This window comes from Leucopleurus acutus (assembly GCF_964270905.1).
Source record: "Leucopleurus acutus genome assembly, chromosome: 2".
Taxonomy (NCBI): Eukaryota; Metazoa; Chordata; class Mammalia; order Artiodactyla; family Delphinidae; genus Leucopleurus; species Leucopleurus acutus.
Window position 1 is genome coordinate 96,621,097 of NC_139143.1, and position 27,722 is coordinate 96,648,818.

Sequence of the window (27,722 nt, forward strand, 5' to 3'; positions counted from 1 at the left end):
GCTTGCTTGTTTTCACAGGGCAGAAGAATGAAACGCCTTAGAAAAAGAGCAACATTCTGGAAAATTGTATAGTTTCTTTTTCTTCCCAGATTGTCTCAAGTCTGTGGAGGATTCCCTTGCTACACACCACATCAAAGGTAGGATGAAAATGGGACTGTGTGTTGGGGTTGGTCCTCTATAGTGTTTTGAACAACCAGCATCTCTCCCTGCGCGGCCTGCTCACCAGACAGACGGCCATACCACACGCCGTGCTGGCAGATTCTCCTTCCCAGGAAGAAAGAGCCTGCCTGCCTACCTGCCGGTGGCAAATAAAGAATGCCGCCCTCTCTCTCAGAGTATCTACATTTTCTCTTTGCTTTTCCTCTCTCTATATATTTATTTTACTGAACCACTTTTGAGAAGGTAGCAGACTCTATGACACTTCACTCCTGAGCTTCTTAGCACACGCCTCCTAAGAACAAGCACATTCTTCGGCAGAACCACAAGACCACCATCACCCCTAAGAGATCTAACCTGGTTTGCTATACAGTCCTCATTCCAATTTCCCCAACGCAGCTCCTAAAGTCCTTTCCAACTTTTTTCTGGCCTGGGATCCATTCGAGGAACATGTTGTTGTCATGTCTATTTAGTCCATTAGAATATTTTCATTTTAGCAAGTGCTGTGAAAGGGAATTTCCAAACCTTAAGTTCCCCATCCCTTTTTTATTTCTCTAAAGTCAAGAGCTTACCCAGAGGATGGTGCACAGTTTGCCCTAGGATTTGGTTTGCAGACCTGGGGGGAGAATAGTGCAAGGAATGGCCACTCCACAATCAGTGAGGTCAGGCTTTGCGATCAACTCCTTTGCTATTCCTGCCTGAAGTGAACTGAGTGGTCATCTTTCAGAGGCCGTTCAAACTGGTGGAAGAGAGATTTATGTGGTGGCTTTGATGTCCCTCACATCACAGCCTTTTGTTATCTTTTTCTCATTTCTCCCATGGTTCTGCCTGGATCATGATTATGGAATAAACGAGGATAAGGGGACAGTCTAGTCGGGCAGACTTTATATGTAACTAAGGACATACTCCAAGAGAACTGTCAGCTCCCTGTGGACTTCCAGGGGAAGCCAGGCAGCAGACCTCCACAAAAATCCCTCAAATGGTACAAAGCCCTGCTTGTATTTTTGAGGTTGAGTCAGAGAGTCTATAAACTCCAGAGAGTCTGTAAACTTTAGAAATGAGGAGAAATCATCTAGTTTCAGAGGTGGGCTGAAAAAAAATTACAGTACAAGTGGTTTTATACCACAGAGGAAATAAAAGTTAAGATCATTTTGTCAACTGAGTCAACTCTGTCTTGGATTCGTCACAGGAATCTTCTGCATTTAAAACAAACGAAGCATCATGCTGAAGAGGGAGGGGAAGGTCCGACCCTACACGAAAACCCTGGATGGAGGTTGGGGATGGATGGTTGTGTTTCATTTCTTCCTGGTAAGAATTTACTTTCCCCTTTGCTACTGCCTGAAAGAAGGCTCCCTGAGAAAGGCTCAGAGCAGACTAAGATCACTTATGAAATCCTTGACATTTGAATGGAAAGGGGGTTAGAGCAAGGCCAGGAACTGCCAATGAACCCAAGAGAAAGTTGAAAACGTCCTCCTTGAGTGAAAGCAGAAGCATTCCATCCTGTCTCCCACCCCTCCTTAAACCTACAGAATGCTCCAGTTACCATCAGCAGCTCTGCCCTCGCTGCATGGCAATTAGGATTTGGGGACAATCGTACATTTAACCATCCCATAAGTAGCACTGGAAACCACTAAAAGGTGCTTTTGCAGGGGTGGGTGGGGAGGGGGTTCCCCAGCTCAGCCCAGCATAGACGTAACCCTGATGGAAGCAACCTCCGTCTCTCCTAGGGGGCAGGGACTTTTCTTCTGTTCTGCCTGCTGTCCACTTCCCAACCCATCCCCGCCAACTATAACTTATGCTAGAGTTAGGCCCAATGTATATTTCTGACATGTCTGGAAAGGGAGAGAATGATGTGGATTCTGAAACTGGAGGCTGATTTTCCTCCTTCATCCATAAGCAGCTGGACTCCGCACTCTGTTTTTTAATTAACTTCTTTCCTTCATCCTCCCAGAAGCTCTTGGGGTCGTTATGTGAGGCAGTGGTGATGTGACTCAGCATGCTCATTCTGATGGGACTGGTGAATCCCATCACAGCTATATCCCAAACCACCCTGAGAATGGCACCAGCTCCCCAATTCCTCTTAAGTGTTCCCAAGTAAGTTAACTTTGAGATGTATTCACAAAGACACCCTTCCCTCCTGATCCTCCTCCCCAGCCCAGCCCTACAGTAAGAAGCTCCCAGGGAAGGGAGTGCAGGTCCTGGTGACTACTAACTACCCTGAAGCCCACAATGTAGAAATACCACACCTCCTCCCTTATGACAGAGAAGGGGAAAGGAGGGGAAGAAGTCCTCAGCCAGGATATACATAATACAAAACTCCGAACCACAGGACTATTTGTTAAACATTAGCTTCATTACCAAAGAATGTGGAATCTTTTTTTTCCTCCCAGAAGTGTTACTAAAAAGGAAACTAAGGACACCCTAGGTCTGAGAGCCTTCCTGTGACTGGGCCACCTCCCCACATCACAGGCTTTGCAGACCTGGCATTGTTGGTGAGGATCTCTAATTCTCCCACCTTTCTCCCCAATAACTCCTTTTCCTGTATTATCCTCTGAGGATAGGAAGTTATTTGATCAATTTAGTTGCTGGTAAGAAAAGCTGTCTAACAACCAGATTAATAAACAATGTCCCACTTTTTTGGGTGTGATGCTACTTATAAAAGCACACACACAAAAAAAACATTTTGGGTCCTCAAAATGTTAACAGTTAACTCAGGCCAATCACCCACAGTGGTAATGTGGGTACTTAAGATGACAATGCTTTTGTGTCTGCATAAGTTACAAGTCTACTTTTCTATAATAGATGAGCTCCTGAAAAGATGAGTGAAAAACCCAATAACAACATGTTCTTCAGGAGCTCTCTACTTTTTTTAAAAAAATGACTCATATTCTAACTTACCATACTTTATAACTACATATTTGCATGATTGTTTTCTGTATTCAGCCTGTGTCCCAGGACTGAATGTTCCATGAGCACAGGGGCCAAGTCTGTTTGCTCACCACTGTAAGCCCTAGTAAATAGCCTGGAACACAGTAGGCACTCAATATATACCTGTTGACAGATGGGAGGATGGATGGATGGATGACGGGGTAAGCCCATGTACAGTGTCTGATGTGGACTCTGGAACAGGACTGAAACCCATCAACCTTGGTCCAAAACACGAGATGAAATAGTATAATATAGATTTATCTAGTCTGCTTAGTTAACTAAGGGAATATCTGGACCTTGGGGAAAAGATTTTTAATAGCTCTGAGTCAAAACAGAAACAAAGTTGGAAGGTTACAAGTTAAGGGAAGGAGGCAGGGTGGCTAAAAAGGCTATGTCCTTGGCCTTCTTGATATACACAAGATATACACTTCTTGTAGGCACAGACCCAGTTATTAGAGACAAGTCATATCCACTTACAGTTGCTATGCCCAGACACCAGGGAAAGACCAGAGAGGAAAGGTGCTAAATTGGGGGGACCAGTAGCTAGCCAAACTCAGATGGCTAAGAACATAGAGGCCAGCATCATGTAGATGCCAGCACAGAACCCATGTCCACAGAAAAAGAGGAAGGGTAATTTTACAGAATGATGCCTCATTGTCACATTCCCTGCTCATGAGAGGAGGCAATCACCGCCCTGTATTTTAAACTGAAAGAAACAAGTCTGGGTCATTTAAGGTTCATGTATATTCTCTAGCCTCATTTCCTGATAGGGGTGCCTTTAAGGCACGTTATGATTACAAAGTGCTTGATAAAATGCTTTTTCCATTTTTGAATATATAGCCCTGGTGTCCATAGCATTGTTCACTCTAAATAAGGAAAGTCTTGTAGCTTCTATCAAATCAGAATGGGAAAAAGTACATTAAGGGACTTCCTCCTCACCACCCCATCTTTTGCAACCTTGGAGCACCACCACTGATTCCTAGTCCCTTATTCCAAACAAGAAATAATACTTGTCTGAAGTAAGAGTCTAGCAGAGAGGATGGAGGGGAAGGCCTTGGTTATTTTATTCAGTAGGTAGAGGCTGAGGGAAGGAGGTTCCTAAGTGGAGGTAGGTCTCTGATTTGGGTGAGTGGGTGGATGGTACTAATCAAGAGAAATGAAAAGGAAGAGTAGGCATGGGATAAGAGAAAGATGAGTTGTTTTGGATAAGTTAACCTGAGTTAGAAAGATATGGTAGACATTAATATGAGTCTCGAGCTCTTGGGAGAGCAGAATGGTTACACAAGATAACAAAAACATAGTTAATAGTTTGAGTATTAAGTGCTAAGTATTACTTTACCAGAATTTTCTCAGTCTTCACAGTACTATGAGCTAGGTGACATTTACTTTTCCTCTACTTTATAAAAGAGGAAGCTTAACTTCCGTAGTTTGCCCAAGGTCACACCCCTAATAGGAAGCAGAGCCAGGATTCTGGCCGAGGCAGGCTGACTGCAGATGGAACACAGTATTCACAACTACACCATGAGTTCAAGGGTGGTAATTAAAACCTTGAGACTGAATGGTTGTCTATGGGGCAGGTATAAAGTGAGATGACTGCAGAACCACAGGGGAAAATATTTACCAGGTGAACAGAGAAAGAATCAGTGAAAAGGAATCCAGGTTCTGTGGTCCTTCCACAATGCATAGCCAGCTTTACAGCAGAGAAAGTGGCCTTGAAACACCAAGGCCACTGAAAAAAAGGAAAGGAAAGGGGCCACTAAAAAGCCCCTGGAGACAAGAGTGAGTACATGTGGCTCCTGGGCTTTGACTGACTGCAGAGCCTGGCTAGGCCTCCCTTCTAGTTCCCCTCAGACCCTTGCTCCTCACTGCCCCCCTTCTAATCAGAATTCCAAGAAACAAATGCTGGTACTCCACTGAAAGAAAACCTGACCTCAAAAGAGGAGCTCCGCCTAGTGGAAGGAATGAGGGTGGTGCGGGCAAAAGGGTTAGATGGGACAGAAAAAAAGGGTGGGGGCACATGACCCAACCGTAAGGTGACCATACATGTGACCATACATCCTCATTACCCTTGCTGTCCAGGCATCAATTAATAGCACTATTTTTCACTCTCAAAGAGCTTCAACTGGGTGATAAATTATTATGGTTGCCGTATTTATATACCAGGTGAGGGAGGGTACTCAGCTCAAAAGCAGAGTTAAAGCAAAGCTAACCTAAGGACTGACAGAACAATTCTTTTGGATCAACACACATCTCTCACAAAGGTAACTGGAATTAGCTGTTTTTAACAGATGCTACTGTAACAGGATGGTATAGTGGTTGGTCTGGAGTCAGTCTATCTGGGTTCAAGTCTTAGCTCCAGCATCCCCAACTTGAGCAACTTTTAAGCTAAATCTCAATTTTCTGAATTTCTAATACAATATTGACACACCTATTCCATGCCTTTGTAATGAGAATTAAATGAGATGCCTTCATGTAAAGTGATTAGACACTCTAAGTGGACAACCCGCCCCTAAAATTTAAAATGTTACAAAGAGGAACTGGCAAACAAACTGGTAAAATACAGGTTACACAGAGAATCAGAGCCTCCAGCAGTTCCAACCTCCCCTGTAATGGCTTACTCACCACCTGACTTGGACTCTTTGGTCTGCTTTGATTTAGGTAAATGTATTCGTGATGGGGATGACCAAGACTTTTGCAATTTTCTTTGTGGTTTTTCAAGAAGAGTTTGAAGGCACCTCAGAGCAAACTGGTTGGATTGGATCCATCATGTCATCGCTTCGTTTTTCTGCAGGTATAAAGCCATCAATAAGCTTGCTGTCCAAGGAAAAGGACCACCAAAGGGCAATTCCAAGAAGACTCACCTGTCAGTCAATCAAGACTGAAGCTTTGCTAAAACTCAGGTTCATTTATCAACATGTAAAGCTGAGAAAAGGACTTGCAGTGTTTAGCCTCCGCTTGACTTGGAAAAACTAGAAAAATTAGTGCTTAAACAAAGAAAGGTGAAGAATCTAACTATTTAATTCCATGATTCAATTTTCATGCCTTGTTTCTTTCAACAGTGTCTTAATATAGGTCCAGTGAGCCAGTCTCTCAACTGGAATGTCGACCATAAAGCTCTGACCATAAAGCTCTAAAAGACAGAACCAATTCCTCTTCCTTTAGTTCTAGTTGGAGCTAGAACATGGTGTAGATAAATAACTGAACTTTGTTCTAGTCATAGGTCACTAGAGGCAACCTTTTTTTGCAAAGGTTTCATAATGCATTTTCAGCAAGCTTCCTTTCCAAACCTGCTTATTTACAATTTTTTCTTTAAAACAAACAAAAATCAACAAAACTTCTTCCTAAAAGCAAAATAGTGTGGGGCTGGGAATATTAAGAAACTCAATACAGACACCTTTTTGAAGGATACACAAATGTAGAGTCCTCTTATTTCCCTTCAGTTGCCCATTTAAACTGCACACCAGAAGATAAGGGATGCCAGAGCACATTTAACTAGCATTTGTTTCTTTTCCCAAGGTCCCCTAGTTGCTGTTACTTGTGACATAATTGGAGAGAAAACTGCCTCCATTCTTGGGGCTTTCCTTGTTACTGGTGGATATCTGATCAGCAGCTGGGCTACAAGCATTCCCTTTCTTTGTGTGACTATGGGATTTTTACCTGGTGAGTCCATTGTAAAAGTTAAGACTTAAAAAAAAACATGGAACCAGGAACCTTCCCTTTTACTCTCCATGAGTTCAAAAGGCCTACTTATATTATCTCAGGTCCAGGAGAATATCTTGTCCAGTACCAAGCCACTTAATGTGAAAGTGATTCCAAGCTATTATGTTTTTCTTTTAGGTTTGGGTTCTGCTTTCTTGTACCAAGTCGCTGCTGTGGTCACTACCAAATACTTCAAAAAACGATTAGCTCTTTCTACAGCTATTGCCCGTTCAGGGATGGGACTGACATTTCTGTTAGCGCCTTTTACAAAAGTCCTGATAGATCTATATGACTGGACAGGTGAGTCATTCTAAGTGTCTGAACCATCAACTCTGTAAGATTTAATGTTGAGCCCTCTCTATGATGACTACAGAGGAAGTGAGCATGATTCTAAAGTAAAGTATTCTTCCTTGGAGAATATATGGCAAAAGAGACTCTGAACTACTTGCAGGCTTTGCCCGCCATGCAGGCAACTCAGAGTTCACCATAGAGTTCAAGTCTGAGGGGATGGAGGGCAATCTATGTGGCTGGGGAAACACACCTTTGCAGGGAAAGCGGTACTCCTGCGGAAACAAGGATCCTCTACTCAAAGCATTCTCTTCAAATTTTCTCTTTAAGAAAAAAATCTGCATTTAAAAAAGTCTCCTCCATCAGATTCACTAAAATAGACAGAAAAAAACTGAGTGAAAAGAGGATTATGTTCCTTAATACTTAATCTTTTATATACTGTCAACTATAAATTTTCACGAATAAAAACCATTCACTCCACAATTTTCTTCATACCTGAGATAAAACATTTGGATTAAAATAACCTCAAAGTATTGGGGAAAAAATCTATGTATATGTACATATATGTGAATATATAAGCCTATTCCTATCTACAGAGCAGTTTTGTTGAACTTTTCCTTTCCTGATTAAAAAAACCACCAGTAGTCTCATGGTGAACAAGACCAGCTGACAAATCCATAAGACAGGATAGCAGAACCTACAGCTAATTCTATCTCTAGAAGCAACACACCCAAGTCACAGCTTTGGTCAGGACATGCTGAAGTCAAGCAACTACTCAGCTTCAAAGGCAACACTGGCATGTCTTCTTTCTAGGACATTTAAAACATCACGGGATGACAGGCTATCTCCTCTTCTAAGGCAGTTTCCAAATGATTCCCGTTACCTAATTCTGTATTTTCTGTACCTAAATCTACACCCTCCCTTCAGGATATTTAAAACACACTGTAATTTTCTAACATTTGAAATGACTTCCCCCCACCCCAAACCATTTTTTTCCTTTAGCACAAATAACTCTCCTTCCATGCCCCCTAGTGGCACAGCTTTCCCCTTTTCTATCTGCAAGGACTCCGTTTTCACAAGGATACAGCAGTGTGTACGGCTAACAGTTAAGTCAATGGATTTAAATGCTTTCAGCTAAATACAAGGACAAAGCAGTGTTTTCAGGAATTACTGCACTATGACTGAATATTTAGTGGTGGGGCCTCTTCTGAGCCTAAGCATACAGAGTATTGTGAAATGAGAGAGGTAATTTTTAGCTTAACTTCTCAATTTCTCTCTCCTGTTTAGGTGCCCTTATATTATTTGGAGCAATCACATTGCATTTGGTGCCTTCTAGTATGCTCTTGAGACCCACCCATATCAAAAGCGAGAGCAATTCCGATATTAAAGATAAAAGTAGCAGTTTTTCTGCAAGTGGTCCAGAGGCAGCATGTGGGACAGAAACATCATGCCGCAATGAGATACAAGAGTCTGCCATCAGGGACAATACTATACAGGATGGACAACCTGGTATAAGTTTAACAGTCTCACAAAATCAAAATGAAGAGTTCAACAATGAACCTAACAGGAACAGACTCTTCCAAAAAACTAATGAAGAAAGTTATGGGAATAAGACTATTTTGTGGAGCTGCAAACAAAAACTCTTTGATTTTTCTCTTCTTAAGAATCCTTTTTTCTACATATTTACATGGTCTTTTCTCCTCAGTCAGTTGGCATATTTCATCCCTACCTTTCACCTGGTAGCCAGAGCCAAAACACTGGGGATTAATATCACGGACGCCTCCTACCTCGTTTCTGTAGCTGGTAAGAAAGTCTACTTCAACCTCACCCTCAAAAGGAGAAATGAACTTAATTTCACAAAAATTTATTAAATTTAATTTTTAAAAAGCTTAAGAAGAATAATTTTTTTAAAAAAAGAGTTGTGGGAAGGCCAGAAAAGCAAGTTTTTTGAGGCTGGTGGGAGCAGCAGGACTTTCCCTCCAACCTGTCACTGCATCTTGCACACAGCCTCTTCCCTACCAGACAGTGGACCCCAAAGCAAGTCTTATTTTCATATGTCAGTATCTAAGTATTTGTTGGATACCGAACTTTAGAAAGCTGGTGCTCAGTGACAACAGCCATTTTAACAAGCAAAAACAATCCTAGGTAGGCTGTACAGTGCAGTGGTTGAAAGGATTGGTTCTGGAGCTAGACTTTCCAGGTTCAAGTTTTTGCAGTGTATGACAGTGTGACCTTGGGCAAGATACTTGCCTTCTCTGTGTCTCAATTTCCTTGTAATATATGAATAATAGCATCTACTCTCAGAAGGTTATTAGGATTAAGCAAGTAATGCATGTAGAGTTCAGAATAGTACATGAACTACTGTAAGCATTCAATGATGTTCTAGTAGTATTTGTAGCTAAGAATTTTTCCCCCTTTAACTCAAAGTAAGAGGATAAGACAAATAAGCATACTAAGGCTAGTCATTAATGGGTAGGCTGACATTTAGAATGAAAAAAAAATCATTTTAGTTGAGTATTTATAAAAATGTATGGAAACAGAATGCTTGATCTAGAAGATATGGATTCTTTCAACTGACAAAATAGGGAGTCTAAAAAAATGAAAATGAATGAAATGGAACTGGTTTGCTCTATCTGGAAATTCTCAGTAGCTCAACATTAACTTTTCTCTTGCTAATTTCTGGAAAAGCCTATTTACCAAGCCCTTGCAAAACTGACTGCACCCCATTTCCAACTGCTTCAGTCAAATAAAACTTATGTACACAAGAAAAAGATACATAGCTAAACTGACTTTTTTTCCACTAAAGTGTCTGGTAGTATCAATTTAGATCAGATTAGGGCTTTACAGCAGGACCAAAGAACATAATAAAGTTTCAATATGTATCCTAGGAAATAACTGTAAAAATATAGAGATGGCAGTATGAATTTTTAATTCCTTTTTGTGGAGCAATTTATGTTTGAACCATAGGAGAATTTTAAGTATAAAACAATTGCAGCTCATGCTCCTCTTGGTGAAAATCTCTTTCAGTATTTAACTGCTACAGTAACATATAATAGGATAAAGGATAAGAATGTTCTGTTATCATAAAACTAAGTGAAAAATGTTATTCTTAAATTTTATTCAAGTTACACCATAGTTCCAGTGTTCCAAGAGATGATCTCCCATTTCCAGACTTTCTACATATTTTCAAGTTAAACATAATAGCCTTTGGAGAAGGACTTAATTACCAAAACCTCATACAATTATGAGTCTCAACATCTGTTTTTTTTCTTCACCATAAGACTTTATTATTTATACTCCAGTCGTCCACCATATGACTTCCCCAGGACACTAACCTGTGGGTTTACTAATCCTCAAGAAATCTCACTTCCTCACCACTTCAAGGGAGGCCTACTGAGCCCAGCGTTCTCTATAACCTGGTATTCCCAGTTTGGTGGTATGAGTTTCCCAAACACAGTGAGAAAAAATACCTGGTGAGTCCTCTACCCAACTCTGAAGGAGTCTTTCTGGTATTTTATTGATGTGTCTGGAATAGGTAAGTAAATGACAGAATCTATTGATAGACAAATGGAACCGTTTTTTTTTTCTCTTATGTCCCAGCCTCAGGATGAAGTCATATTACTTAGGAAAAGATGCCTTATGCATTTACAGTTTTCAAAGGGGCTAGGAAAATGGAATTAGGATTTCATAAGACCTTTTCAATATTGTTCCAGGTATCACTGAGACAGTCAGTCAGATTATCTCCGGATGGGTTGCTGATCAAAACTGGATAAAGAAGTATCATTACCACAAGTCTTACCTCATCCTCTGCGGCATCACTAACCTGCTTGCTCCTTTTGCCACCACATTTCCACTACTTATGACCTATACCATCTTCTTTGCCATTTTCTCCGGTGGTTACCTGGCATTGATACTTCCTGTACTGGTGAGTAGACGTACTCATTAATGTTCTTACACCATTTAGTAAAAGTGTTAACAATCACCTCCCCAAAAGAGAAAACATATTTTGTATTAATTTTATAATTAAAAACATACTCAGAAACCTTGTAGCTATATCTTATCCAGCTATTCATCTCACCTTGGGGGGGTGGGGCCGGGGGGGGGGGTGAGAGGACTATCCCCCCATGGGACGTGGGACAGGAAAGAAGAGCAAAATAGGGATCAGAAGGATTCCATTTTGCTTATCAGTCTCCCAGGTTAGACTTCTGTTCACTTCTTTCCTTCAGGTCCAGACATTTCTTTGGTTCTAAGACACATCTTGGAAGAGTTCCTTAAAAGAAAAAAGGGCTTCCTGACCAGCACTGGCTTCTCTTTTGTAGAGAGAAGTTCTGTATACTTTAATAAGGACATTGTGTTTTTAACTCCTCTACATCTTTACCCCAAATTGACATAAAGTCCTAGACCTGAACGGAACTGAGTTATACAAATACTTCTGGGTTTTTCTTGGAACCCCATGGGTTCTTAGAACTAGGCCCCCAGTGTGCTGCAACAGAATCCCCCGGAATCTTCTGACCTGATATCAATATTAGCATAAGTGCTGCAGGATCTTATATGAGGCTTAAGCAAAAATCAAACTTTCTAAAGCTGAAATCAACTCCTGTGATATCTGATTTCTTATAAACCAATGGTTGGTATTCAGCCATAGGTGGATTCAGTAATACCACTGTCAGCTCCAACTGTAAATACCATTTCCTAACAGAGAAAAGCAGTGAGGTTCAGGGGAAAAAAGTATCCCTGAACCAATTAAAAGATTTTTAAAAAGAAACAAAAACCAACGTTCCTTACTAATAAAATGAAAACACTGTCTGCCTACTGAAATTACTATTCCCTATCTGCCTCAGCTCTTTCATAATATCAGGGTAAAATGCCATCCAAATCACCTCAGAAGTCAACTGTTCACAGTTTCAGATGACATACACAGTATTTGCCCCTCTGTAAGCAAAGGTCTCCACAGAATTTCACCCTCAATATGGCTAACATTGGATTCTAATCCCTGCAGGTTGATCTGTCTGGGAATTCTATGGTACACAGGTTCTTGGGGCTTGCCAGTTTCTTTGCTGGGATGGCTGTCCTTTCTGGACCACCTTTAGCAGGTAACAGCTTACCCACATTCTGAGTAAACTTGAAAAGCAATGAAACAAAATGCTGATCCATGATTAATGGTAACACGTAACGACGTTATCAGGTTAAAAGAAACTGATGATTATCTCTGCTGTTCCTATACCAACGCTCACAACTCCATCACTAATCCAGGAGAATCTCAGGGTTAATTCAACAGATGTGCACTAGGCAGATTCTTACATTCTCTTGGGAGTCTTAGAGCAGGGATTGTGTGTATATCTACTTCTCTGGGGAGACAATCCAGAGTTTTATCAGATGCCCAAAGACCTATGATGGTTAAAAACAAAAACAAACAAAAGCTGTCTTGGATTAAGGCCAGAATCTGTGGAGAGGATATGTGGGGCCACTGGAGAACATTAAATACAAGTAGAGTAAAACTTGGGGGAGTTCTGTTTTTAAGTCAACTTTAAGACTGAAACATTGTTTTACATTCACTTTTTACCTATTGGGACATTTTGTGCTTGCTGAACATTTAATCTAAGACTATTAAAAGACTGCCTACTCACACAAATTTCTTTAGGAAACAGACTTAGGCTTTAGTATCTTACACTATAGGTTCTCAATATAGTTGAATTACAAATTAGTACAGCATTTCCAATCATCCACAAAAAGGAATTCAGCCTAAAACTTACTTCTGCTTCCCTCAGTCCTGAAGACAGAAAAAAGGTCTGATCTTGTCCCACTATCATTTTTTTTAAACTAAGTTTTATAATGACATTAGATTTACACCTCTATGAACTTAAGACTTAAAGGCAAATATCAAAAGTATAAAAACTTAATAAAAGAAATTATTACTGAAGGTAAAACAATGTATCACTATCTGAGTTTCAATTTAGGTATACCTATCTAAAGGAAAAAATTACACAAATACACAACTAAGTCCTTATTTGCATTTATGAACACACCTCTTCCCATGAGCTCTAACTCAGCCAATACGTCGTAACTGGAAAACAGGCTAGAATTTTATAGCCCAGAATTGTTATACAGGGAGTGGTAAAAGACCAAGCACCAGAGGTGGCTAGCAGAGCTACTCTATGGCTAGTATCCAGGTCAGTGAAATACAGAGTTCAAATACAGTTCGCTGATGAATTTTTTTCAATTTTGACCCTTCTTCACTGGCTGTCCTAATGATGCCTTGGAACTTTTCAAGCCTATTAGGCCAAAAGTGTAGGGAAGTAACAAATACCAGGGCACAGAATATCTTATTCAAATGATGAAGGCAAATAACAAAACTACAACATGTTTAGAGATAAATGTTTTTGTATACATTTAAAAATATTTAAAGAGTTCAATGTATGAGAAGACAAAGCAAGTTCTGTGAGGAGTATTACTTAAAAGGAAAAAGCTATAGATGTATGTGTGGGTCTTGAAACCAATTTGTTGGTCATGATCTTTAAAATTTTTTTTTTTTAATAAAAAAGGACCACGAGCAGATTAGAAATCAGAGTGCATCACTTTATTGTGAAATTTATTTCACACGCACACACACCTATGTAACAGAAAACATATGTGATGTAAAACACATTTCTTACTATTAGTGAGTCAAAAAAAAAAAGTTACAAGCCTTTTATTACCCAATGTCCATGATACCCTAGCACTGTATGTGAGGATAAAGACAGAGCTCATGGTAGAATTTTTACCTGCTAACTCTGAAAATGTTATTTAGGCAATCATAAATTTTTTAAGTTCTACAAAAAAGTCAAAGGAAGTGATAAGGCTATTGCTGAAAGCTTAGCTCAGAGTATCTTAAACAAGATTATGATAATAATATATAATTCAGTTAAGTTTCCTGCTCTGTACCACGGTTTCTCATTGACTACAATGTAGTGCTAGGCTTCTTGCTGAAGGGAGACTTCGGGAGAGCCCTTGCTGTAGGTCCTTGCTCTGTGAAGTGACAAGAGGGTTTTACAAAGGCCATTAGATTTGTTCCTAACTTCTGACTCCAGCAGCAACTACTAAAGAACATCAGAAATACTGAGTTACAGATCCACTCAACCCTCAACTGGTACAGGCAAGTTACGTTACTGTCTTTAGCTTTAACTAAATCAAAAGGCTTACTGGTTATAAAATATTAAATTCTAAACCAAACTTAGATCTTCCGAACTGTATGAGATCCTCATTTTTTACTTACCTAGACTTGTTATTACCAAATTACAAAAGGTGAAATTCCTATAAAAGATTACAGGCATTTAAAATAAGGAATCTAGCAAACAGTAAAATGTTTCACAATAATCCTCAGTCAAAAGACTAGTTAAAAATGGTACATGAATAATAATTTTCTCCTTCCTGTATGGAAATAAAAAAGAAAAACAAGTTAGTTCTATACAGCATATTTTAAAAATTCAAGGAAAGGGGAATATAAAGCATAGGAAACCCAAGGAATCATATAACTGAGATTTTTTAAAGTTACTTTTTTTCTTTAAAAAAACGTAAATAGAGCATATGGGCAAGAAAATTATTTATACATCTTTTGTAATGGTGATTATGATAAATACAGTGGCAACAAAATTCTCCATCAGATCTTGGTTAAAATTGACAGGCATTGAAATAAATAATAGTTTAAAAATTATCCCCCCCCACTCCCCACAAACGACCACCCTGCCCGCTCCACCCCACAGCTCTCCCTATTCTTGCCAATACTCAGCAACAAATTCAATTTTAGTTAATAATATGGCCTGCTTCAGACTGGACCAGTTTCGGGGTTTTTCTAGTTTCCTGACCTAGGTGGTCAGTAGACCCAAGGGTAGACCAAATGTCACTGTTCATCTAAACCCAAATGCTGTTTTTTGCTGGTAGATGGCATCCAGAACTATACACTGACACCAAGATGGAAGCCTTGGAAGGTTGTGGAAAAATAAAAAGTATTAATATTTTTAAAACTTAATATACATTTCTAATAGACCCCTGTTAACAAAAGTACACCTGCAGAAAGCAATCTAAATACAAAAATAGTGCCTTCGGCAAAAAAAACAAGTATACAGTCATATTCTCCCATGTACAAGACAGATATAAGTTACTTATGCTAAATTCCTAGTCCTGTACCTGAGGTATTTGACGTATGAGCTCAAAATGCTAAGGGCTCTTCAGTTTCATTTAAAAATAAAACCACTTGGGCTTCCCTGGTGGCACAGTGGTTGAGAGTCCGCCTGCCGATGCAGGGGACACGGGTTCGTGCCCCGGTCCGGGAAGATCCCACATGCCACGAAGCGGCTGGGCCCGTGAGCCATGGCCGCTGAGCCTGCGCGTCTGGAGCTTGTGCTCCGCAACGGGAGAGGCCACAACAGTGAGAGGCCCACGTACTGCAAACAAACAAATAAATAAACAAATAAAAATAAAACCACCAACAGCCCATATCAGCTGCCTATAAAACAAAACCACCGAATGTAGTTCCTCTCTCTTCCACATACACCCCCCTTTCCCAACTAATCAGTGCATATATTATGCTAATATTTATTTTAATATAAAAAATTTAAATCACAAATCTCTGAAAACTCCCTTAAAATGCCATAAATAATTTTGTTTTTGTTTTCACCACCAAAAATTTATTTTCCATCCATACAGGTGACTTCCCTTATCCATTTAGCCCTCCCTCCTGCCCCTTCCCCTCTGATAACAACTACCCTATTCTCTGTATCTACATGTCTGTTTGGCTTGGTTTGTTCATTTATTTTGTTTTTGTTTGGTTCACAAATAATTATTTGATTATAACTCAGTATTCATTCAATAATTATTAAGCAACTTATTAGCACAGAACTCTACTAGCTGCCACATGGACAAAGAGAAGACAAAATTATTTGTTCAATGTTCTTTCATACTTTATTGGATCATGGTATAGCATTCATTCTGTCAGCCACATACACTGCTTAACATTAGGACTTAGTCTAAAATGTCTAAAACTGAGAATTGTTAGAACTTGCATTCTTCTTCCACTTCATTAATTGAAAATTCGGTTGAGCCACAGTAACCCATGTCTCCATTTTCTTACCTTTAAATGAAGGCACCCTAAGCTTTGGTATAATAAAAATGACCTTAAAATATAGTAAAGCTTCACTCAATCAAGCAGATATTTCACAAAAATAATTTTTTTCAATAAATTCAAGGAGAGTTGTTTCTAATGCCAAATAACTATAAGTTGATTGTACTCCAGAATAAGCTAAAGGTAACTAGTTCCTAAAGAAGAAGTATATCTCTCTCTTGCTATTATTATTTTTATTTATTTATTTATTTTTTTTCGGTACGCGGGCCTCTCACTGTTGTGGCCTCTCCCGTTGCGGAGCACAGGCTCCGGACGCGCAGGCTCAGCGGCCATGGCTCACAGGCCCAGCCGCTCCGCGGCATGTAGGATCTTCCCGGACCGGGGCACGAACCCGCGTCCCCTGCATCGGCAGGCAGACTCTCAACCACTGCACCACCAGGGAAGCCCTCTTGCTATTATTATTCAACCTCACAATTCATCAGAAACACCATGGAGCAAAACTGGTAATTTTGCATTAACTTTTTCCAAGTTTTTTTCTTTTTTATAAATTTATTTATGTAGTTTTATTTATTTTTGGCTGAGTGGGGTCTTCATTGCTGCACATGGGCTTTCTCTAGTTGCAGCAAGCAGGGGCTACTCTTAGTTGCAGTGCGTGGGTTTCTCATTCTCTTATTGCGGAGCATGGGCTCTGGGCACGCGGGCTTCAGTAGTTGTGGCATGCGGGCACGGTAGTTGCGGTGCATGGGCTTAGTTGCTCCGCGGCATGAGGGATCTTCCAGGACCAGGGCTCGAACCCGTGTCCCCTGCATTGGCAGGCGGATTCTTAACCACTGCGCCACCAGGGAAGTCCTGCATTAACTCTCTATCTGCGTTTTTACAAGAAAAGACAATGGCTAAAATGGAAATTCATCCATCTAAGCTTGTCTCTGTCCCATGAACACAGAAAAGTTCATCTCCTCATGAAATGACAGGTCATTTCCTATCTCTATTACATCCTCATTTCAGATACAATGTTAAACAGATATTCCACCCAGTCCTCACTCCACCTTTTATCAACCAGGCCCTCTAGAGTTTTATCAGTCATCTTGGCCTATCAGTTGAGAATTTCTCTACGGCCTGAAATTTTATTTGGAAAACAAACACACAAGCAACTCAACCTTTTGGTCTGCTATAAATCCATTTTGGAGACTGGGGATACGGGGGACAAGTGAGAAGGCAGAACAAAGTTCTCTGTCCTTTAAATCCTGAGAAATGTATTATACCCTGAAGAGGCAAAAGGAAACAATGTAAATCATTTCTTTATCCAGTGGTTATTTTCCCCATAAGCAACAAAACCCACAGAATTTTACTTTGATACAGCATTCCTAGGATTAATGAATCCCTACAAAAGCATCTAACATAAATTCCAAATAGCTCTCTATTGTGGTTTAAAAAGGAGAGGGGGGAGGTAGTCCTTTCCTTGCAAGGCCAAGGAATCAAGTTTCAAAATCCTAACACAGACCACAATCCTCTTAATAAAACTTACAACACAGAGCCAATACTTATAGCACTACCAGTAAATCTGATGGCAAATTTCTATCATGAGGCCTTTAGAGAGCTCCTGTCTTAAAAGGCACTGAGGTTTACATTTGCTAAACCATGTTTCCCAAGATTTTTCCCTTCATGGCACATACAGGAAATATTTGTACAGCACACCCTAAGTGAAATGACAAGGCTGCTAACAGCCAGTGGGCAGCTCCAGTGACCCCAAGAATGTGAGAAGTTCATTGTCTCTGCACACCTTGGAAGTCTGCCACTATTCTACAGCCTAACAGCTAGAAGCTCTGGTTCAACACCGGCCAGTCACTTACAGAATCCTCAACAACTAATTTGAACTACCATCAAGGAACTTTGGAATTAAGGGCCTTCTAGGGGTATTTCAAATCTTAACAAGATGACCAGTAATAAACTTACAGTAGTAATCCTATTGAAAAGGATTCATAAATCAGCTAAAAATCAACTTCTGAGATATCAGATATGAATACTTTTTAGACAAGATGTTAAACTCATTTTTAAACGTGTATGGCTTAACCCATAAAATGATATAGAGTATCATTTTTAAAATGTTGACATTTAAAAAAATGAATTTAGATTCTATATTAAACATCAAATTTAAAAGATTATTCCAATCCCTTTTTTGTTGACTGTAAGAAAACTGGTTTGCAAAACTGTTTAAGGAAGCTGAGGCCTATCTTCTTAGTTGTTTTAAATTATCACAGGAAACATTATTAGATATTCCTACCCAGAACAAGGGTTACAGCTATAAAGAAGTAATTTGGACAACAACTTTATTGTATGTAAGAATCAACTGGGTGCCACCTAGGAGGAAGTATGCTTAGGAAGCCAATGAATTTGCACAATTAACATGCATCTTAAGAGAATCTGATGCAGGTAGTCTGGAGACACCAAGGAAATGCTTAGAGGGGACTTCAGCTTAGGAAGTCTGCACCAGTAGGCAGCGTACTCCTCAGAATGCTGGCTACATACAGTATTCCTTAGCATGGAGTGGAGGCTCAGATCCATTGCACGCTTTCCTGGGCTGTGGCTAGTATTCTCTGCCACTCACAATGCTTTTGCTATGACCACAAAGAAACCCAGTCTTTTGAATGTCAACTTATGCGTGTATTTCCATTTGAAAATGATTAGAATGCAGTGGTTTCTGAACTACCAACAATAACCCTGAAACTGTTTAGGGTTGAAAGTGCATTTGTATACATCTATTTCGTGCTATTATAAAAAAAGTACAAAGACCTAATAAAATCAGATCAAATATACAGTCTTCTTTTTTTTTTTTTTGGCTGCACCACGTGGCGTGTAGGATCTTAGCTCCCTGACCAGGGATTGAACCCGCGTTCCGTGCAGTGGAAGTGAGGAGTCCTAACCACAGGACTGCCAGCCAATTCCCTATACAGTCTTATTTTACTTTCAATGGTGGGGAAAGGCTAATTATTCCAACCAAACAGAGATGTTTGGTTAAAGCAGCAAAGCTATGAATTTAACTTACCTAGTAGCCACTTAAATTTAAGCTTGATTATGAAGCTAATATTTTCATAGGACAATTAATTAATAATAGTACATTATAGTCCTGCATCTTACATGTCACCTCATATTTGCTATTATAAATAACATCTTAAAACTAAATACTCAACTGCACATTATTATCGTATGGAATGGCAATTAGATCTTAGAGACAGAATTTTAAAATATACTAATCTCTCAATAATCAAGCATGAATGGGAGAAACAGATTTAAAACAAATTATTTCATTAAACTTTGCATTGGTTATTCCCTGGCAGTCCAGTGGTTAGGACTCAGCGCTCTCACTGCCAGGGGCCCAGGTACAATCCCTGGTTGGGGAACTAAGATTCTGCAAGCTGTGCGACACGACATACATACATACATACATACATACATACATACATACATACATAAATAAAAACTTTGCATGGAAATACATGGAAACAGTTCTAAAGCATGCTAAGTAATTCCCTGCCCTGGTAAGAAAATACACTAAATATATCTTAATCTTTCACATTTCAGAAACAACATTCTGACTTTAAATGTATGTGAAATGAAAGGCTTATAAGCAGTTTTCTCTTAAACTGTTTTAGTCCCTCCAGGATTTATAAAACAACTCAGTTTCACTATTTTTAGCTTTACCCTCCTGACCTTTTAGCAGCACTATCTACCTCCCTCTCCAAGAATTTGTAGTCTTTTCCTAGAGTGTTACTTCAAATACCCGTCTTACAATTCACAGGTTATATATAAACTGGTAAATTGCTATACTAAGGGACGAAGGCAAGAATGACGAAGGATAAGAGGGGGTGCTTCTGTTTTCCACAGTTCCTCCTTCATAGAAATTTCTAGAAAAACTGACAGATTGGTCAACCGTTTCTTAGATATCTAAAGGTCAATCAACATAATACAAAGACTTGTCCCAGTCGGTTTCACTATTTTGCTTAACTCCAAGAAACATTTAATTGAGGTCACTGATCAAACAGTAAAAGCAAGTTAAAGTTAGCTGAATTTAAATAAAACATTCCATTCATTCATTACATTAAGAAAAGGAAACAAAAAGCTAATGAAGCAAACAAACAAAAATTGAAAGTCTCTATCAGAGCCAAGTGAGAGAATAAAAAGGAGAGGAGATAGAGACACACAATCAGACCAAAAAAAAAAAAAAAAAAGGGTATACTCTACACATCCAGTGAGAAATCATGTTCCAAGACATAAGTGAAAATCAAAAGATACAATGTAAGCTCCATGCAGACAGATATTTTCATCCATTTTTGTCCATGGGTTTATCCCTAGTAACCAGAACTGTGCTGGCATAGAGTACCAAAATTTTTTGAATAAATGATCAGAATAACATCCTTGACTTAAGGTTTTTCAAGATTTTAAATATAAAAACTTATAAAAGCCATATTGTAAGTTTGCATCTACAAACATAATATGCATACAATAATCTAGAAAAGACTGTGACTCCCCGAGAGGTCCTGAGCCCTTTTTAGGGAGCCTGAGGTCAAAACCATTTTCATAATAATATTGAGACATTATTTGCCTTTCTCACAGGGTTGACTTTTGCAATAATGTATAAACATTGGTGCCTTGCACAAATATTCTTTGCCACCACAAACTCACACTTTTTTAAAAAAAAAGCGTTTCACCTAAGAAGTTCTAGTATGTGCCATTAGCCAAATGATTTTGAGGACCCTCCCAATTCTTGCTTTTAAAAGAGCACTTTGAGATTTCAGGGGGAATTATCGTCATTGTTTAACCCACTTGGCCAAGTAAGTCAGTTCCTTTTCATTTGTTCTCATAACCTCCTGAACCATCCATCCCCTCACAGCCTTTATCGCAGGTGTAATTTATGCGGTAATACCAAATCCCCACTAAACGATATGGTCTATGAGGGCAGGGACCATGTCTGTTTTGGCTCATTATCATATCCTCAACACCTAGCACGTTGCTGGGAACACAGTAAGAATTCAAATGTCTCTTCAGTGAAGGAAAAAAAGATAATAATTAGTTCTCACTTTTTTCTTTGGAAAATAGTAATTCACAATACTTTTCTTCATAAGAATAGTGGTCTTCTAATAAAATTCATTGTAAAATGAAATGGTACGTGTTCCTAATTTTCTCCAACTTCCATTACAAGACTGGAGATGGGCTCTGGGTTCACGATTACTTTTAACCCAACGTTTAAACCCCTAACTCAGATGGAATTGATTTAACTTCATCAATAGAAAATAAGACAGGTAAGCAGCTTGACTAACTTTCTAATGGGTCACAATACAGACTAGTAAGTACAGGAGGCTCCTTCCTTCAAGGAACGGTTCATGGCTGGGAACTACTAATGGAAAGGTTTGCATCACTAACAGAAATCCTTCCTTCCGTATAGGCTGGTTATATGATTATACCCAGACATACACCGGCTCCTTCTACCTCTCGGGCATATGCTATCTCCTCTCTTCAGTTTCCCTTTTCTTTGTACCATTGGCTGAGAGATGGAAAAACAGTCTGACCAGAAAGAGAGAGGACTGCAATCAAGTGAGAGCTTAACAAAAGAAAGTCTAAACTAAAAGTCACTGGAAACAAAAGCATGGAAGAAAAGTACCCGCATTTGTAAACTAAGAAGGTGAACCACATAATTTTTTAAGGTTCCTTTTTGCTTTAGCACTCTGAAGAATGTCTAACTGGTGGTAAGAAAAGAGTAATAGCAACTTAAATTAAACTCTGTTAGTATTTAATCAAATAGGCTAAAATTTTAATCAGTTGAAGCAGTTACTTTAGATATTAAATGAAAATCAGAATGTACTGTAATAATAAATTAACCAAACTCTCAGCTGTGCCATGGTAATTCAGTCGCAAAAATATGTAAAGACAGAAAACCATTTTCCTTCATATAGAGCAGTATTAAACAGAGTCATTGAACTCTGGAATGTGAATGAACATTGAAACATTGTTTAGTGACTGGAAGAGTATACACCCCCCAAATAGTTTATCTTTGCTTCTTAACTAGAGGTAATCTTTGTTTTCTTTCATTATTTTGCTTCTTAAATTTTCTATAATAAACATGTATTGCTATGTAATAAAAAAATAAATAAGAACTGCTAAAAAAAGAAAAAACCCCACAAACAACAAACCTTTATTGCAAGATCATTTGAATAGTATTCCTACTCATCCAAACAATGTTACTTTTTCACTATATCTAATTATCTGGAATGTTCAAGCTAAATATCTAGACATATCTTCAGAACAAGTTTTATATGAAAGTTGAATAGGTGGCTCTTAACGGGAGATAAACCAAAAGATGTTTCTTAAATATGGAATAATTATGTTAACTAATTAATGTCACTTAGACTAAGCAACTACATGTGGATAGAGAGCTCTTCATTATCTGGGTGATTTTAAAAGGAAAAAAAGACCACCCTAGAGTTCTCTGCAATACCAACCTCCTCTAGAATCTCCTTCAGAATGGTCCTCAAGACTATTATTACTATTATTATTCCATCTTTCCATTCCTCTCTGCTTTGAAATATCTATTAATTCCCTATAGAGAAAAATCCTAAACTGAAAGCCTGGTTTTAGCTCCAAAATGCCACACCCTCTCACTCTCTACGTGTGCCTTTGTACAAGCTGTGCCACCAGTTACAATCCCAATGGCTTGCCATTCTCCACCAGGCACGGTCTCACTTATCCTTCACAATCTGACTCACCAAAAGCCTCTGGAAAACCTCCCCCAGCATTGTCATTCTCTCCTCTGTAATCTCATCTAACTTTTTTTTTAATTAATTAATTAATTTTTGGCTGCATTGGGTCTTCATTTCTGTGCGTGGGCTTTCTCTAGCTGTGGCAAGCGGGGGCCACTCTTCATAGCGGTGTGCGGGCCTCTCACTATCGAGGCCTCTCTTGGTGCGGAGCACAAGCTCCAGACGTGCAGGCTCAGTAGTTGTGGCTCACGGGACTAGTTGCTCCACAGCCTGTGGGATCCTCCCAGACCAGGGCTCGAACCCGTGTCTCCTGCATTAGCAGGCAGATTCTCAACCACTGCACCACCAGGGAAGCCCTAACTTTTTTTTTTTTTATCTTTATTGGAGTATAATTGCTTTACAATGGTGTGTTAGTTTCTGCTCTATAACAAAGTGAATCAGTTATACATATACATATGTTCCCATATCTCTTCCCTCTTGCGTCTCCCTCCCTCCCACCCTCCCTATCCCACCCCTCCAGGCTGTCACAAAGCACCAAGCTGATCTCCCTGTGCTATGCGGCTGCTTCCCACTAGCTATCTCTTTTACGTTTGGTAGTGTATATATGTCTATGCCTCTCTCTCGCTTTGTCGCAGCTTACCCTTTCCCCATCTAACTTTTAACAGAGCACTATATATGAGCTGACATGTCAATCTTTTCCATCAGTCTGCAAGATCAACAAGATGGATCTATTTCCCAAGGGCCAGCACCAATTCTGGAACCAAATTAATCTGGGTTCAAATCTGGGTTATCTTAAAAACTGCAGTCGGTCCTATTTAAAATGTATAGGTTTTACACTTAAATGTAAATGTCTAACATTCTTTTTACATTTCAGATGTAAGACAATATGAATAGAGCAGAAACAGTACCGCCTCACACAAACAGCAAAAATAATAATAAATCCAAGCTCTGCTACCTGTTACTATGTAACCTCGTGAAAGTTAGCCTCTCTGAGTCCCAATTTCCTCCTCTGTAAAATGAGGATTCCACCAAGCTACCTCACAGCTATACTATGAGGATTAAATGAAAACATACTTGTACCAAGCAAAATACCCTTCATACACAGTAGCTGATAATTTCCTTTCTTCTTCTTTCTACATCAAAGCACAAGATTAAGAAAATCAATGATTTACTAGGAACCACTCTATCCGTCCCCCCTTCCCTCTTGAGCAATAACTGTTCTCAAAAGACGTTAACTACCTAGGGCAACTAGATTCTTTCCTCCTATGAAAGCAAACTATACATTTTAAGCAGAACCAACTACAGGGAGTTCCCTGGTGGCCTAGTGCTTAGCATTCAGGGCTTTCACTGCCATGGGCGGGGTTCAATCCCTGGTTGGGGAACTGAGATCCTGCAAGCCGCGCGGCCAAAAAAAAATAAAATAAAATAACCCACAAAACAGTAAAAGTAGAACCAACTAAAGAACTCCAAGTTGAATTCTGATTTACATAGGCTTTATGACTCTTACACAACAGGGCAGTTCTTCATCCTACTCCATGCTAACAGCCCCTCTAAACCTGGGCGGTATGGATCAAGAAAGACTGACTCCCTAGACTACAGGAAGCTAAAGACTTCATAACTAATGTATTCACTATATTAACAATTAACTTTAAATGTTCCTATTCATTTACTCCTGCCCTTGAACAATATTATAAGATGTTAACACATTTCTAAGTAACCATAATCTACAAATACTATCTCGGACAGATACAGGGTTTCAAGAAAAGCAAGCGTACACTGATTTTCTATCTCCTTCCCCCTCAAGATATCCCATGGGACAAAGAGGAAACAAAGAGGCTTAGCATGTGTCTGGAGAAGTAGGCTGGTGAAGAACTTTATTTCAACATCTAATACATACTAGTCACTGAGGCAGACACATTTTATATTTAATCTTAATTTAATATTCACAAACTTTGGAAGAAAATACTATGATGACTATTTTACAAATGAATAAACTTAAGGTCAAAGTAATTAAATACCCAGTAAGTAGAGGAGTCATAACTCAAACTCAAACTGACAAAAAACCCTACACTTTCCCCTTCAGACAACCCTGGCTGCTTAGCAGTGTCACAAGATTACGAAGCTAATTTAATTGTAAGCAGTTATCTTATAATAAATTTGTTCTAACTCAAATTGGCATAAACTTTTAATATCTAGATTGAAATGAAAATGAGGATGCAAAATACCTAAGAACCAAAACAAACAAATTAAAGCCACAAAACACATCTGGTACAATGCAATAATAATGTAGTTGTTAAAGATAATGAACTTTTTTAGGTCTTCCAATATTCACCAACCCTGACCAAAGAAGGTAATGCCTAAGTATGTGCCACTTATAATTCCTCAATACTAAAATATTAGTTGAAATGTTTATAAAGTATATAAAGTATTATCTATAAATATACATATTTAGTAGAGCATAACTTGAACATAAAAGTTCAATAATACTTTCTTCACAGTTACTTGCTGAGATATTTAAAACTATTAAGATACCATTTCTTGCTGTTCTTACTCTAAGAAAATGTCATACCACCACTGTAAAAGGAATTTTCTATATACGTTGTTCAGGAAATACTATTTCTGATACTAAAACTCTACCCACACAGAGCAACTAAGCCCGTGTGCCCCAACTACTGAGCCTGCTCTCTAGAGCCCGTGAGCCACAACTACTGAGCCCGTGCACCACAACTACTGAAGCCTGCACGCCTAGAGCCAGTGCTCCGCAACAACAGAAGCCACCGCAATGAGAAGCCCACGCACAATGAAGAGTAGCCCCGGCTTGCGGCAACTAGAGAAAGCCTGCGCGCAGCAATGAAGACCCAATACAGCCAAAAATAAATAAAATAAATAAATTTATAAATAAATAAATAAATAAAACTCCACCTTATAGTACTTTTAAGTTTTTAAAGTTCTTTCCCACCTATTACCTCATCAGCATCATGCCAATCCTATGAGGAAGATGGATAGGTATTAATATTCCTGTCTTACACCTAAGGACAACAGCAAATTAAGACCAAGTTATTTGCCTAAAGTTACAAAGCTAGTCCTAATGGAGCCAATTCTGAAAACTAATTAACAACGCCGATTAGATCACAGCCCCTGGCTTTTCTTCTTTAATGATTTTCTAAAAGTATAATAAAAGCAACAATTACTTAAATGGACTGAAATAATTTGTGATATTTTTCAAATAATCTAGGCATATTAACATATGTGATGCTATGTTTGTTTGCAAAAAATTAGCTCCTTAGCACATAAACTTGCCTAATTGTAAAACTGGCTTTTTCCATGAGAAAAAAAAAAGCACACTGTGTATTAATATTTGATTTTAGATCTAATTTTTAAAAATCCAAACCTAGTTCCTCTGAGGACCTCATTATAAAACCAAAGCCCAATACTTATTAAAAGCCTTGAGGGTTTCTCTTAAAACAGAATCAACTTGTATACGGCTTTAAGACATATATACATAAATATTTGCCTCATTTGGCTACTCATTCACCACAAATATCAACCTAAATGTCTCACATTTATCACCCATGGTCTTAACATGGGGACACAAATGAAAAACGACAAAAGTCCTTGTAATCACCTTTAAATCGGTCAGTTTAAAATTCATGTTTTAGGGCTTCCCTGGTGGCCCAGTGGTTGAGAGTCCGCCTGCCGATGCAGGGGACACGGGTTCGTGCCCCGGTCCGGGAGGATCCCACGTGCCGCGGAGCGGCTGGGCCCATGAGCCACAGCCGCTGAGCCTGAGCGTCCAGAGCCTGTGCTCCGCAACGGGAGAGGCCACAACAGTGAGAGGTCCGCGTACCGCAAAAAATAAATAAAAAAATAAATAAAATAAAATTCATGTTTTATTTCTATGAGAGGGAAGCTGGCATTACCTAGGATCACTGAGACAAATAAGACTATCATTTCTTTAAAAAGAAGAACTTACTCTCTGGTACATTCCAACAGAAGCTAACATAACGTAAAAATCTACTTCTATCCAAAACGATGATCAGTAACAACCTAGTGACATTGTTTCAGGCATGCAGAGAATAAGACAGGGTGACCAACTGTCTGGCTTGCCTGGAAATCAGTGAGTTCCTGCGACCTATGACTCTCCGTTTTAAAAGCAGGACAAGCTGGCCACCCTTACTAAGGAGTAAAGACACATCTGGATGTCCGGATACTTGACAGCAGGCAGCTAGAGACTAAAGTTTTTTCTGTCCACACTTACCAACAGTCACAAATTCAATTTATTTTTACATCATTCAAGCTCCAGTGAACACATAGAAACAAAGAGGATACACAGTAGTACTTAAGGAAGGGAGGCATACAGTTTTAATGAAAATCCACTTTCAGGCATTAACTGACCAAGGACTTGTGAAGTGAAATTTTAAAAACTGAATTAACTTTCCCTATTGAAAAATTTCCAACTTTCGCTTTTACACTATTTTTACAAAACTAACAATTTGGGCCAAAATAAAGCCAAGATGTCGCACTCTTTGGTTGGTGTCAACCAACTTCAACATTCTCTTAGTAAGGAAAAGAGAAATCTATCCCTTAAGAGCAGTATTTCATGAGCAAGGAAATGATAGATAAGTTTTAAAGAACAAGAGCTAATATTACCTTCCTTCAATATCCCAACTAGTCAAAGTTTAGTATAAATTAATTTACAAACACCAACCTGTAGAACAGAGGAGTTTATCACACTTGATTAAACCATTTCAAGGCTAAATGCCCCAGCTGTGCAGCATAGTCCTCTGAAGCCATAGTAATAA

At 39.1% G+C, this 27,722-nt stretch overlaps 1 protein-coding gene across 1 annotated transcript; it reads left to right on the forward strand.

Moving 5' to 3' along the window:
• SLC16A4 (solute carrier family 16 member 4) lies at positions 1-22,438 on the forward strand. Its single transcript, XM_082833542.1, has 9 exons — positions 1-137; positions 1,346-1,464; positions 5,743-5,875; positions 6,601-6,744; positions 6,922-7,083; positions 8,359-8,874; positions 10,785-10,996; positions 12,071-12,164; positions 21,609-22,438. The coding sequence occupies exons 2-9, from the start codon at positions 1,378-1,380 to the stop codon at positions 21,767-21,769; spliced, it is 1,509 nt and encodes a 502-aa protein (XP_082689668.1). The 5' UTR covers positions 1-137; positions 1,346-1,377; the 3' UTR covers positions 21,770-22,438.
• Positions 22,439-27,722: the final 5,284 nt, after the last annotated feature.